Source organism: Helianthus annuus, chromosome 13, assembly GCF_002127325.2.
Source record: "Helianthus annuus cultivar XRQ/B chromosome 13, HanXRQr2.0-SUNRISE, whole genome shotgun sequence".
Classification (NCBI taxonomy): Eukaryota; Viridiplantae; Streptophyta; class Magnoliopsida; order Asterales; family Asteraceae; genus Helianthus; species Helianthus annuus.
The window spans coordinates 155,180,668-155,194,235 of NC_035445.2; the positions used below are offsets into that span (position 1 = coordinate 155,180,668).

Below are 13,568 nucleotides of genomic sequence, written 5' to 3' on the forward strand. Positions count from 1 at the left end.
AGTTGAGGATACTTGAGTTTCATCTGATTCTCGCGCTCCCACGTGAACTCCGGTTCACATCTTGAGTTCCAACGAACTCTCACAATCGACATATGACTTATGCTAACGAACCTTGACCTCTTGGCCCATGTTTTCGATAGATTCCCTGATAAATACAACTGACCCGATAACCTCAGACTTTGGTAAAGGTATCACAAGTGCTTCATCGGACAACCACTGCCTTATTTCGGGTTATAATTATCATCGTGAACTTTATTCCATTTCGTCAGTTTACTCAAGTTTGTGAGCCATGTTACCGATTCGTTCCAGAGATCTGGATGTCCCATGCATAGTAAACTAAGCTTGCCACATTGTCTATAGCGTATCGCACCCTCCCAGGATGGGACTTTCGATTATGACACATTCGCCTACAGCAAACTCTCAGTGTTTCCTAAGCTTATCAGCTTTCGTGACAGTCTCGCGTTGCCATCAAATCATTTCCTATCCCAACAATCTTTAAGATTTTCGAGTACAAGTCCTGGATCTGTGATTAGGTTGTCACCCACCTTAATCCAACAAAGAGATTAGCGTTACTGTCCATGCCGTCAAACAGAGCTGTATGCATACTAATATGGCAACATCTGCAGTAGAGCTCTCCCAAAGATAAGTGTCCTTCCCAAATGTTTACTAAAGTCGATCACGCATATGCTCGCAGCATGTCTTCATGTGTACGGATGGTTCGTTACTCTGCTCGGTTGTCCTACAGTGATAAGTAATGCTCATGTCTTGATGTAAGCCAAGGGTTTTGTGTATTAACTGTCATAAATCAGGTATAACTCAAAATCAAGGGTAGCAGAAGTTGGCACCTCGTGCCTAAAACCGCCTCTCTGAGGAACATTCACAGCTGTGAAGACTCGTCAGTTTCCTTGATTACGAGATAGTGTGCTGGTAACGTGAAATAATCAACAATCACCCAGGTGATATTGTTTCCGTTTCGAGTTGCGAGTAGACCAGTGACAGGATCCATGGTAGTCTGTTCTCATTTCCATATGTGTGTTTCTAGTTGCTGATTCTTCTCCTTGTCTTTCCCGCAAGTCAAACATCATTCACATACATAGCTAGGTGGGCCTTCATGCCCGGTCACCAGTACAAGATCCTCCGATCCTACATATTCCATCAAATCCAGATGACCAGCATATCGAGGCTGGTGTGCTTCGCTCAACACAAGTTCCCTCGGATGGCTGCACAGTAGAATCCATATTTATTCCATAAAGTTGCGAGTACCGTCCGACCTGCCATGGTTGCTTCCCCATGCCCCACATGGGTTCAACTTGGAATATCTCTCTCTTCAGTTCTCTAGTTTGGTCAGAGCAAGTCTGATCAGGTAGGTTAGAGTCACTAGTGAGCTGCAAAGCTCGTGTACATTCAAGTTTCGCAGTCGTAACCGTCCAAAATTCCATCCAACGATGCCATTAACTGAGTTAGCTTTTCTGAGTCGCAAGTACACGGGAGGCTCTTGTGATCGGTCTAAGCAGTGCATCTGGTACAGTCCAAGTAATGCCTCCAACTTAAATCCAAAGACCACGGCTTCTACTGTAGGTTGTGAGTCGTGCAATTCCTCTGGTTATGCCACCATGTAAACCATCACCTTCTTGTGTTGCATCGGCGTGTAACTGGTACTCTGATTCAGACCATCATGGTATACCATTAGATCACCCGTACCCTCGGGTAAAGACGATGCTCAGGGCATTGCAGAGTTGAGGTTCAAAAGCTGAAAGGACGTCCTCCTGTTTTGTCTTTCACGAACACAGCACCCTGCTGTGCTAAAGAGATTTAAGCTGCGCGATCTTCAAGAATCCTGTGATGAATCTGCGATAGTTTCTAGTGAAACCAAGGAATTGTTGTATCCCCGAAGGAATCTTTGGTGCCGATCAGTTTCTAACCCAACAGGTCTTAGCGAGATCCACGCGTATTTCCCCACTTCGTTGCTTACATGACCAATAAAGTGTACCTCTCAAATCCTGAAGTCACACTTGGGTAGACTTCGCGTGGAGTTTCTCCTCCCCTAGGAGCCCTATGATGAGATACAGATGTCGTCCATGATGTCCCTTCCTCCAGGAAATGACCCAAAACGTCCTCAATAAACACGGTCGATTCTTGTGGTCTATAAGCTGCTGGTGTGTTTCTTATCTCGTTGGTCATGGTGTACAAGGTCGCACTGGCCGCATTGCAATTGATATGTCGTTCTAAGAGCATTCTCCCATTGGACTTCCATCTGATGATAGTTCGCTCGACAGGTTGTCAATACATGGTCGAGTCAAATGCTTCCTGACTGCCACTTTGCTGAGTTCTCGAAAGCCAGTACACATGTCCTTCGATAAGGCTTATCTTCACGGAGTTGATTTGACAGTTCTTGCAACCCTCCTGGCGCAAGATGGTAAGAAGTACGAAGAATCATGCTGCCTCTGGCGTGGGATCAAACTGGGATTCTGCCTCGCAGTTGTGGAAGTAAACCTGAAAGTTCCTCGAGTAGCACGCCGAGAGGAAATCACGAACAATTGGTGGATCCTCGATCCTCACCTCCTTAGTCTTAACATTAGTAACGTGTGTTAACATAGCGGGGTCATCCTTCCGTAGACACTTCTGGCCTTCATAGCTGAAATAGTGCTAACCTTTGCACCAATCTGATGCTTTAGAACAAATAACGATTCTCCACTTAGGGAGAGGGATACGCAACATCTTCCTCTCCTAGTGCATATCTACGCGATATCTGGATAACCAATCCATGCTGACTACTGCATCGTAACTATCAAGGGTAACAGAAAGAAGGTCGATGTCGTACACTTGTCCCACAAGGTCGAGCTTGCATCCCATCAAACATATGAGGTTTCAATTGTCTTGCCATCAGTCAATTCCACAACAGGTTCGGCTTGAAGAAGCATCAGGGTTAATCAGAACAGAGACGAAGCGATTAGCTACTCACACTAGCTACCATGTTGCTATACTCTTTGCGTTGCTCACGCCAATCCTATATGTCCGTCCATGGGCATCGTTTCCAGTGTTGTTGTTTTTGTTACCAGGATTTCCAGTACCTTCGTCGTTCCCTTGGTTGTTGACATTTTGACTTAATAACAGCCCATCCTTGCCGAAGTTACCTTTGTTTCCATATTGTAAGCTACGATTACGAGTTCCTTGATGTTGCCGTGACTGTTGCCTCTACTGTCGTTGCTTAAAACGGAGCCCTACGATATTTCACCAACAGGGTCCATCTCTTCACATTTCCGTGTTACGTCTTAAGGTGATGTCCATTGTGCTAGTAGTCACACGTTCCACACTATAATCTATTGTCATCATTCATGTCCCGATTGATTTGTAAGGGTCGACTCCTGCGTGTCGCCGTCTAGGGTTAAAGATTCAGTTGGAGCCAAATGGCTGATGTTCGTTGCTGGTAATCCGGGTCGTCCTACTACTGAGGTTGGGGTGATACTACGCTCATCCTCTTGTCCATCGATGATGCAAGTTGTTTGAGTGATATGCGGTATGTTGCGAGAGTGTTGCAGAAGTGATCGCACTCCGAGATCTATGGCGTCAATACGTTGAGTTCCAGCAAACGAAGATAAGTGAGAAGAGTATTTACCAATCATTCAACGATGCGGCATCCAGCTCAGGGATGTTCGTGCAAGCACCTAACGTTCTACATAGTTCGCTAGGCGTTCAGATGGGTGTTCAGGTAATACTCGATGGCATCGGGATTCGTAATGATTCAGAGAGAAGTGAAAAGGTTACATTCGAGTAGGAGACAATAACTACTATGACTCCTATAGACTTGTTATGTTTCACACTGATCAAATAACAGATCGGAACCCTTCTTCACTTGTTAAGCCTCAATGGGACTCACATGCACCCCACATTATTATTATGTGTACACCCACAATAATATTGCGATTTGCATGCTCATCTCAGTTCCTCCTAACTCATGTCAAATGATTCCTCAAACTTGAATGCCAAACAGAGGTTATCAAAGTGATAAGATCACAAGAATCTAAAGACTATGACATGCTATCCATGCATCATAATGTAAGCAAGCAACTCATGTAATCATGCTATAGTGACGAGTGTGTGTTTGTACGCTACATCATAAACAAATGTACACTACTCATGTAATGTATACCACAGATGAATAGACGAACCTTGCAATCTGGAGCTGAGTGTCATGGTCGTGTTCTCGTTTTCAGAACTGTTCGGTTATAGTCTGGTTTTATAAAAACGTTTTTAAAACCAAGTTCACTATAACCAGTGTCTCTGATACCAAACTATCACACCCCCAAAATACCACTTAGGGAGTGTCCCTGATAGACGTGTGACGTACCAGCAATGAGCCACTAATTACATAGAACCCATACATGTTCTAAAATAAAGTTCTTGATTATTAATAAAACACCATCCAAGTTCAAAAGAAAACCAAAGTATTCAGCGGAAGCAAAAATCAAACGAAGTTAAATAGTTTGAAAACCAATATATAGTATCAAGAAATCATAGATTCCCCCAGTCGGCCCATGACCACTCCTACTACTCCAGACAGCAAGTTCCAATGCAAACAACTAATGACCTACAAGCATGAAAACAAGTGTGTCAGACGACGCTGGTGAGTTCAAAGTTTTGTTACCGAGTTAGTTACCAGTTACGTGTATAAAACAGTCAACAATTTGATTTGATGTTGTTATTAACTCGATTACCGAAATGGCTACAAGATGTGTTTGCCCAACCCCAATGTCTCTATCAAAACATTGGTCATGCTTTAAGGAAATTAGTTCACGCCCGACCTCCCTGAGACGGTGTGAGGGTGCCAAACCTAATAGCGCTATCAACTAATAACCTCGTTGCCTCCTCGGCAACTGTCGGTAGATGTAAGGGGTCTTATATGATAGAAACCGAGTAATAACCAACATCCCAATAACCTGCATTCCTCCCTGGAACGTTACCCAATATCCCTTCCCGGGATGCATGCTTGGAAAAAGAGCAGTGAACTCACCTTAGATTTGCTCGGTATATTACGTTACAATACCCGTTCCAAGTTGGTCAACCATACCCTACCGTGGTTACCAAGAATTGTTAGTTCCGCAATCACATATTCAATTCACGTATTCAACAAGTCACGTGTAGTATCATCGTCACATAACATATAGCAAGCATCCAGATTTCATATACGTTTATACGCAGTGTATGTTTCCAACATTGGTTACCAATAACATCAATTTTATAATCAATCACACAGTTGCATCTATCACAAAAATCACCCTATATTACATAGCATACACTCGGTTCACACATGTGATCACAACCCATGTATAACACCGAATAATACTCAACAGTTAAATGGCTATCTACCAATGCCCAATCCCGAGATAATCTATTGATTTGATATATTTTCTATTTTTTTGACCTAATATCATAGAATACATATACTTGATTCTGTAATTAGTTTACCTTAGATAGCTGTAATATTCATCCAACTTACTAAAAATGTAAGCTTTTGAAATTAAAAAAATTAAAAAGCGGTTATATTTGTTTTTAATTCATATTTTCTATTTATTTCGTACAGTTGTTTATTTCGAAGATCAGACTTTCTAAAATTGTATTAAAAATATTAAAAGGTTTTGACATGCATTATAACAAATTGATTACTGTTTTCAAATTTAATATAGTTTCTTAAAATAAATCATGTATCATTTATTTCATAGAACATAATAAATTCCTAATTTAGACGTAAAATATCATTAAACCAAACCAAAAATACTTTATTGCCAAACAAAATGTATTAAACTTTCATAAATAAATCAAGCATGATTTTTAGCAAAAATTGTATGAATTATTTTTTAGTTCAATCTCATTTGCGTATAATACATGATCGTTATAATATGTAATTGATAATTTATTATATTACAATCAAAATTTTAGGTATAAAAACCATTGATTTCATATATCTTCAATTATTTTTACTTTATATCCTAAAATACATATACTTAAGGCTATAAATAAACGTTGAAAATATACTCATTTTGCAACAAACTTTAATTGGTTTTCTTGTAGTCTTCTTAAGAACAAGGTTCTTTTTTTTTAATTTCTGTTTATCTATTTTTTTTAGTTCTATTATAGGGTTTTCGATTGTTATTAACTTTATTTTATTAAATCTATTGCTTATCTTTATTGTGTATCAGTTGTCATGTCTGCCAAGGGAGACGTTTTATCATCTTTATTTACGAAGGATTCAACTTTTTCTAACGTAGGTGCTGTTTGGGAGATTTCAAAGGTATAACTTTATTTATTAATAGATGTTTAGTATCATCATCATCATGTAAATCCCACCAATGGCAAAGCAAAGGTAGGGTCTGAGGAGGGTAAGATGTAGACAGCCTTACCTCTACCCCGTAGGAATAGAGAGGTTGCTTCCAAAAATAGAGATGTTTAGTATGTATACACTAAACAACTAAATTAAGATTTCTTTTATATTTTTTCAGCCAAAGAAAGTTCTTATTTTGGCTAAGGCCAAAAATATTATCAACAACTCTTGGTACTGTATGATGTGTCCTACGTGTTCTAACGAAGCCACTTTGGAGGTCGAAGAATTTTTTTCACCTGATTGTTTTGATGACTTAAAGCAATTAGAAGTTTATCACTGTTCGAATTACGATTGTTCTGAGACTACAGTCAAACCTGTTCCCAAATTTAAAATTAATCTTGAAGTTGGTGATGACTCTGATTCCGTTGAACTGGTCTTATTTCACAACCAGGCTGCTGAGCTTATTAATAAGTCTCCTAAACAATTGATTCACGAGAACACCACGGTTATTTATATATTTATGTTTATAAAAGTTATTTGTTTTATAAACATGTTAAAATATAAAAAATTTACACAAACACTTTTCAATACTTTCAGTGTGATGATATTGTTGTGGTTCCAAAAGAGATAAGGTCACTGGTTGGGAAGTTTTTCGCATTCAAGATAGAGATCACTGAGTACAATCTTGTACATTACGATGAGGTTTATGGAATCACCCATATAAGTTCTGATGAAACTCTCATTTGTGACATTAAGAACAAGTTTGGGAGTGGACAGGTATTATAATCAAAAGTTATGTATTTGTTGCATCAATGTTAGCTTCAAGTATATTTCATTATTTTTAGGTATTATGTTATGCAGGATCGCAAGTCGATAAATGGGAAACGCGGTGTTAATGAAGTTTATGACATTCATCAAAGTCAGCATTGTTCTGCTACAAAATGGAAGACCGAAGAATGAGGATACCAGCCAAGTCTAGAAGCCCTGATTTTAAGTTATCAACATATTTCAATATGATTTGTCATTTATGTTTATTTCCATTTTTTTGCAACATTATAAGTTTCCTTTTATTATGATTTCAAACTTCACCATGTAAGACAAGTATGAGTTTACTTTTTTAAAGTTTCCTTTTATTTTGCAACATTATAAGTTTGTTTATTATTATGTTTAATATCAATTATGGTTAATAATTAATATCTTTTCAATTTTTAAAAAGAATTAGGATTGTAACTGTAATTCTTTCTACTATATATATGCCATGCATTTTGCAAATTGAAAACATATCTCATTTCGTCAGTTTCAATTTAAATCATTGGCAATTGAAAACATTTCACTACTTTATTCAAGGTTAGGTTTTTTTTGTCACTTCAACATCTCTATAATTAAATAAAGTTTATTTGTTTTTTTTCTTTAAGAATTTATTTTTTTTCAATTTCATTTTTGCAATTCGTTTGATGCCATGATTATATGTTATGTATTTTTGTTTTTTTTGTATTTTAAATTTTATAGAATATGTCAAAGAGAACCTATAAATTTCCTTCATCAACATCAACACTTGGTAGATCAGTAGCAGTAGATGTTAACCGTAAGTTTTAAATTTTTAACAATTTATTTTTAAAGCGACTATAGGTTACGTGTACCTTTAATAATACATGTATACATGTAGGTATTTTGGACAGAACTCCTCTTTCAAACATTTCTAATGGTAAGTATTACTTTTTATTAGATCACAAAATTAATTCATATATTTATTTACTGTTATGTTTATATGAATCGTATACTTTTGTTTTAATTTTTTTGGTTCATTATTAAGTAATTGATATCGGAGAAAGGCGTAGAGTTCGAAAAGCAATAATTGATAGTAAAAAGGCAAAGAGAAAATCTTCATATAAGAAGGTTGGCGTCACCTTACGAGACAAAGAAAACTTATCTCAGGTGTCGAATGTTACAAATCTGTTAAATACTCCCATCCAGTTCCATAGAAGTATAAATTCTATGGCCTCCTTAGTTAATATTACTTCTGGTACGTGAAACATCTCAATATATTGTATTAATCAATAATTATGTTATAATTCCAATTTTTATTTGATTTTATTTTCAGCAAATAATAATATAGATAATAATGATGGGGCGTTATCTACACCTGCGCTATATTCATTTACTTCAAGTATCGTGACACCTACAAATTCGTGTACAACATCTAACACATCATCACTTAGTAAGTTATCAGCTGGTAAGCGCAAATTGAAGCACATGGCACGTGATATAACCCCAGTAGTTATGGTGGATTTGGATTCTGTTGACGAATCCAACGAAGAAGTTTTTGTGTTGGATCCTTATAAAGGAATTTCAACAGGTGTGCAATTTATTTTATTTAATAGTCAATGGTTTTTTTATAATATCAATAAATTTCATTAATAGAAACTTATTTGTATGTAGACTATTTAGATCATGGTGATCAGGATCTTATATGTCAGATTTGTTATGCAAAGTTGTGGTCTTCAGAAGGTGGCAAAGGTCGTATAACAATGGATAAACTATGTTATGGTTTGTGTTGTGGATATGGGAAAGTTGAGCTACCAGTATTAAAAGATGCTAATTCGGAGTATCAACAGTTTTTTCATAATTGCGATACGAAAAGCAAGTTCTTCTTGAAGAATATCCGACGTTATAATTTTATGTTCTCTTTTACATCTATGGGTGGAAAGGTTGATTCGAAGATCAACAAGGGTAATGCCCCATTCATATACCGTATTAGTGGTCAAAATTGTCATAGTCTTGGTAGCTTAAGACCGCCTAATGGGAAACAAGCTAAGTTTTCTCAGCTATACATATATGATACTGAGAACGAGATTTCTAACAGACAGAGTGTATTGGGGTAAGCATATTATTTGGTTGATTTATATTTTTTGATAACTTATAAGTGTTAGTCTAATATAATTATTGTTTCTTATTTAAATTTATTTATTTTTTCTCATGATAGGAATCAACTATCTTCACATGAGAAGGAGTTGGACGTTGAAATAATTGAATACCTCAGAGTTTTTTTAGATTCTCATAACGAGTTGGTTAAATCGTACAGAATGGTAAGAAACCACTTTCATGAGAATCCTCAAGCAAACTTACAGCTCCGTCTCATTTACAAAAGAGACAAAGATGGTAGGACTTATAATCTACCATCCACTACTGAGATTGCTGCACTGATTGTTGATGATTTAGATCCATCTATTGATCGTCGAGACATTTTAGTTGAAACTGAATCTGGTATGCTTCAACCTATTAGTGAGTTACACCCATCCTATCTTTCTCTTCAATATCCCATTCTTTTCCCGTTTGGTGATGATGGATATAGAATCGACATTCCTCATAGAGAAGGTGTAACAACCAAAAAAAAAATACGACCAAAAGCACAATGCGGGAGTTCTTTGCATATAGAATACAGGATCGAAGTTGTGGTTATTCTTTGGTTTTAAACTCCAGAAGACTGTTTCAACAGTTTTTGGTTGATGCTTACACTATGATTGAGAGTGAAAGGCTCAATTTCATACGTGGTAAGCAGAAGAATCTACGTTCCGAGTCATTTGAGAATCTTCAAAAGTATAAGGACAATGGTAAACAAAATTTATCAAACACTGGTCAAAAGGTAATTTTACCTTCATCTTTTACTGGAGGTGCTCGGTTCATGCAACAAAACTACCTCGATGCTATGGCGTTATGTAAGTGGTTTGGATACCCAGATTTTTTCATAACCATTACATGCAATCCCAAATGGCCTGAAGTTTCAAGATTTCTTAATGATACATCCATTAAAGCAGAAGACATGCCTGATATATTATGTCGATTGTTCAAGATGAAGCTGGATTCAATGATTAAAGATATAAAGGATAATAAATTTTTTGGTGAAATCAATGCCAGTATAATTTTGTTTTATTTTTGTACTTCATGTACAGTTTTTCTTATTATTTATATTTAATTTTATTTATTATATTACTAACACATAATTTTTTTTTGTAGTTGTTTATACCGTTGAATTTCAAAAACGTGGCCTACCGCATGCACACATTTGTTTATTCATGAAGGTGGATCACAAACTTCCGACTGTAGATCATATAGATCCTTTTATTTCTGCTGAAATTCCGGATAAATCAGAAGATCCTCAGTTACATTATCTTGTGTCTGAGTATATGATTCATGGTCCTTGTGGTGCTGCTAACCTGAGTTGTCCTTGCATGGTTGACAACAAATGTTCTAAACGATTTCCGAAAAAATTTTCGGATCATACAATTATTGACTCAAGCGGTTTTCCTGTATATCGAAGGCGAGATTCTGGTCATACTGTTATCAAAAAAGGTGTTCAATTGGACAACCGAAGTGTCGTACCTTACAACAAAGGTCTATTAAAAAGATACCAAGCACACATTAATGTTGAATGGTGTAACTAGGCTGGTTCGATAAAGTATCTGTTTAAGTACATTAACAAAGGACCTGACCGTGCTACGGCAGTTTTATATACTGATTCAACCGGTACTAGCAATCAGAAAATAAATGATGAGATCAAACAATACTACGATTGTAGATACATATCAGCCTGTGAAGCGTCTTGGAGAATTTTCGCAAACGAAGTTCATTATAGATATCCTGCTGTAATGAGGCTACCTTTTCATTTACCTGGTCAACACAATGTAGTATACGGTGAAGATGATGATATTGAAGATGTCTTGAACAAACCATCTGTTATCTATTTTTTTTTGCAATGGATACGTTTAAATGAACGTGATGAAGAAGCACATAAACTGACTTATGTGGAGTTCCCGACAAAGTATGTTTGGAACTTAAAAGATAGATGTTGGCAAGTACGAAAAAGGTATAAAACTGTTGGTAGAGTTCATTCTGTTTCGATTGCTTCAGGAGAACCTTATTATTTAAGGATTCTTCTAAATAAAGTTAGAGGTCCTAAATCATTTGAAGAGATTCGAACAGTGAACGGACAAGTATATCCCACATTTAAAGATGCATGTTATGCGATGGGTCTTTTAGATGATGACAACGAATATGTTGAAGCCATTAAGGAAGCAAGTTTTGAAGCTCATTGTCGGTATTTAAGATCATTATTTGCGACATTGCTTTTAACAAATAAGCTATCAAGACCTGAATTTGTGTGGGAAAAAACTTGGCACTTACTAGGAGACGATATTCTATTCAAGCGTCGCAAAGAGACACATATCCCTGGTAAGTTATTATTTTATTTTCATAGGAAGTACCTATTATATTTTTTATTTTTTATATATTTTGATTCAACATATGTTTAAGTTTATTTTATACTTTTTGTAGATCTAATGATTCCTGAACATCATTTGAAGAATCTAATTTTGGTGGAAATTGAGAATTATTTAATTTCCAATGGGTCTACATTAAGTAAATTTTCTACGATGCCCTTTCCAGACGACGATTCGTTACGTCAAGGTACTAATCGTCTAATCAATGAGGAATTATCGCATGACACACATGAGTTGAAAAGTGAGTTTAGTCGATTGAAAGAATCTCTAACTGAAGAGCAGTTAAACGTTTTTAACCAAATTGGCAATGCAGTCGAATGCCAAAGTGGAGGGTTGTTTTTCGTATATGGTTACGGTGGAACAGGGAAGACTTTTTTGTGGAAGACCTTGGCTTCTGCAATAAGATCTAAAGGTCAGATAGTGTTGAACGTTGCTTCCAGTGGTATTGCTTCATTATTATTATCTAGAGGACGGACATCACATTCTATATTTAAAATTCCCATAAACTTGACAGAAGATTCCATGTGCTTCATTAAGCCGAACGATGACGTTGCTAATCTTTTAAAAGAGTCAAAGTTGATTATATGGGATGAAGCCCCTATGGTGCACAAGCATGCGTTTGAGGCACTAGATCAAACAATGAAAGACATTCTGTCGTCTTCTACGAATAACCCTTCTGAGCTACCATTTGGAGGTAAAGTTATTGTGTTTGGTGGTGACTTTAGACAGATACTACCTGTTATCCCAAATGGTACGAGACAGCAGATTGTTAATGCATCTTTGAGTTCTTCATATCTATGGTCAGAATGCAAGGTTTTAAAGTTATCAAAAAATATGAGGTTGAGAATTGGAGCTGAATCATCTAACAGTGATTCGATTCAGAAGTTTGCAAAATGGCTACTTGATATTGGTGAAGGAAACATTGGTTCAGAAAACGATGGTGAAGCGTTTATAGAGTTACCCGATGATTTAGTAATTACCGACTCAGATGATCCAATTCAAAGTTTAATTGACTTTGTTTATCCTTCAATTTTACATCAGTATAAAAATCCTGAATTCTTTTCAGAGAGAGCAATTTTAGCACCAAAGAATGAAGTAGTTCATGAGATTAATGATCGATTACTTTCATTATTTCCAGGTGAAGAAAACGAGTATTTGAGCTCTGACAGTATATGTCAAACAGAGCAAGTTCTTGATTCTTTTCAACAAGGTCTATACTCTCCTGACAATTTGAATGCTCTGAAAATATCCGGTTTACCTAACCATAGGTTGGTTCTTAAAGTTGGTGTTCCTGTGATGCTTCTTCGAAACATTGATCAACAGAACGGACTATGTAATGGTACTAGACTTCAAGTAACCTTTCTTGGTAAACGAGTAATTGAAGCGGAAGTAATATCTGGCGGAAATATCAGCACAAGAGTTTTTATTCCAAGAATTAGTATGGTTCCTTCAGACAAAAAGATACCTTTTCAATTTCAAAGAAGGCAATTTCCTTTAACAGTTTGTTTTGCTATGACAATTAACAAGAGTCAAGGACAGTCGCTATCTAGAGTTGGTTTATATTTAAAAGATCCTGTATTTACTCACGGTCAATTGTACGTGGCGTTATCCAGAGTCAAGTGCAGACAAGGTGTTAAAATTTTATCAGTTGATTGCGATGGTAAACCTACAGCGAAGACATCTAATGTAGTGTACAAGGAGATTTTTCGTAACTTGTAATTTAATAATGTATTTCATTTTCATATATTTCATATTTTTATTTAAGTTATTTGGTTTTCATAAAAAAATGTCATAATTTATATCATATGTTGATATTCTTTAATATTTATAGACATCTATCATATACATATCTCATATCTATTCTATTAAAATTGGATTAATTCACTAAGTTTCTCCACTTGAAGGGTAATAGTGTTGTTTGGCAACAAGGTGAATAAAGTCAAAACTACTGTATTAAGTTTCAAAAAAATTAT

At 36.3% G+C, this 13,568-nt stretch overlaps 1 protein-coding gene across 1 annotated transcript; it reads left to right on the forward strand.

The window, feature by feature from the left end:
* The first annotated feature begins 2,346 nt into the window (after nucleotides 1-2,346).
* On the forward strand, nucleotides 2,347-13,314 carry LOC118485901. The gene is made up of 15 exons (XM_035982416.1): nucleotides 2,347-2,416; nucleotides 6,198-6,289; nucleotides 6,498-6,824; nucleotides 6,917-7,096; nucleotides 7,181-7,219; nucleotides 7,829-7,904; nucleotides 7,986-8,024; nucleotides 8,133-8,342; nucleotides 8,421-8,675; nucleotides 8,759-9,197; nucleotides 9,303-9,696; nucleotides 9,816-10,233; nucleotides 10,334-10,626; nucleotides 10,762-11,548; nucleotides 11,651-13,314. The coding sequence occupies exons 1-15, from the start codon at nucleotides 2,347-2,349 to the stop codon at nucleotides 13,312-13,314; spliced, it is 5,283 nt and encodes a 1,760-aa protein (XP_035838309.1).
* Nucleotides 13,315-13,568: the final 254 nt, after the last annotated feature.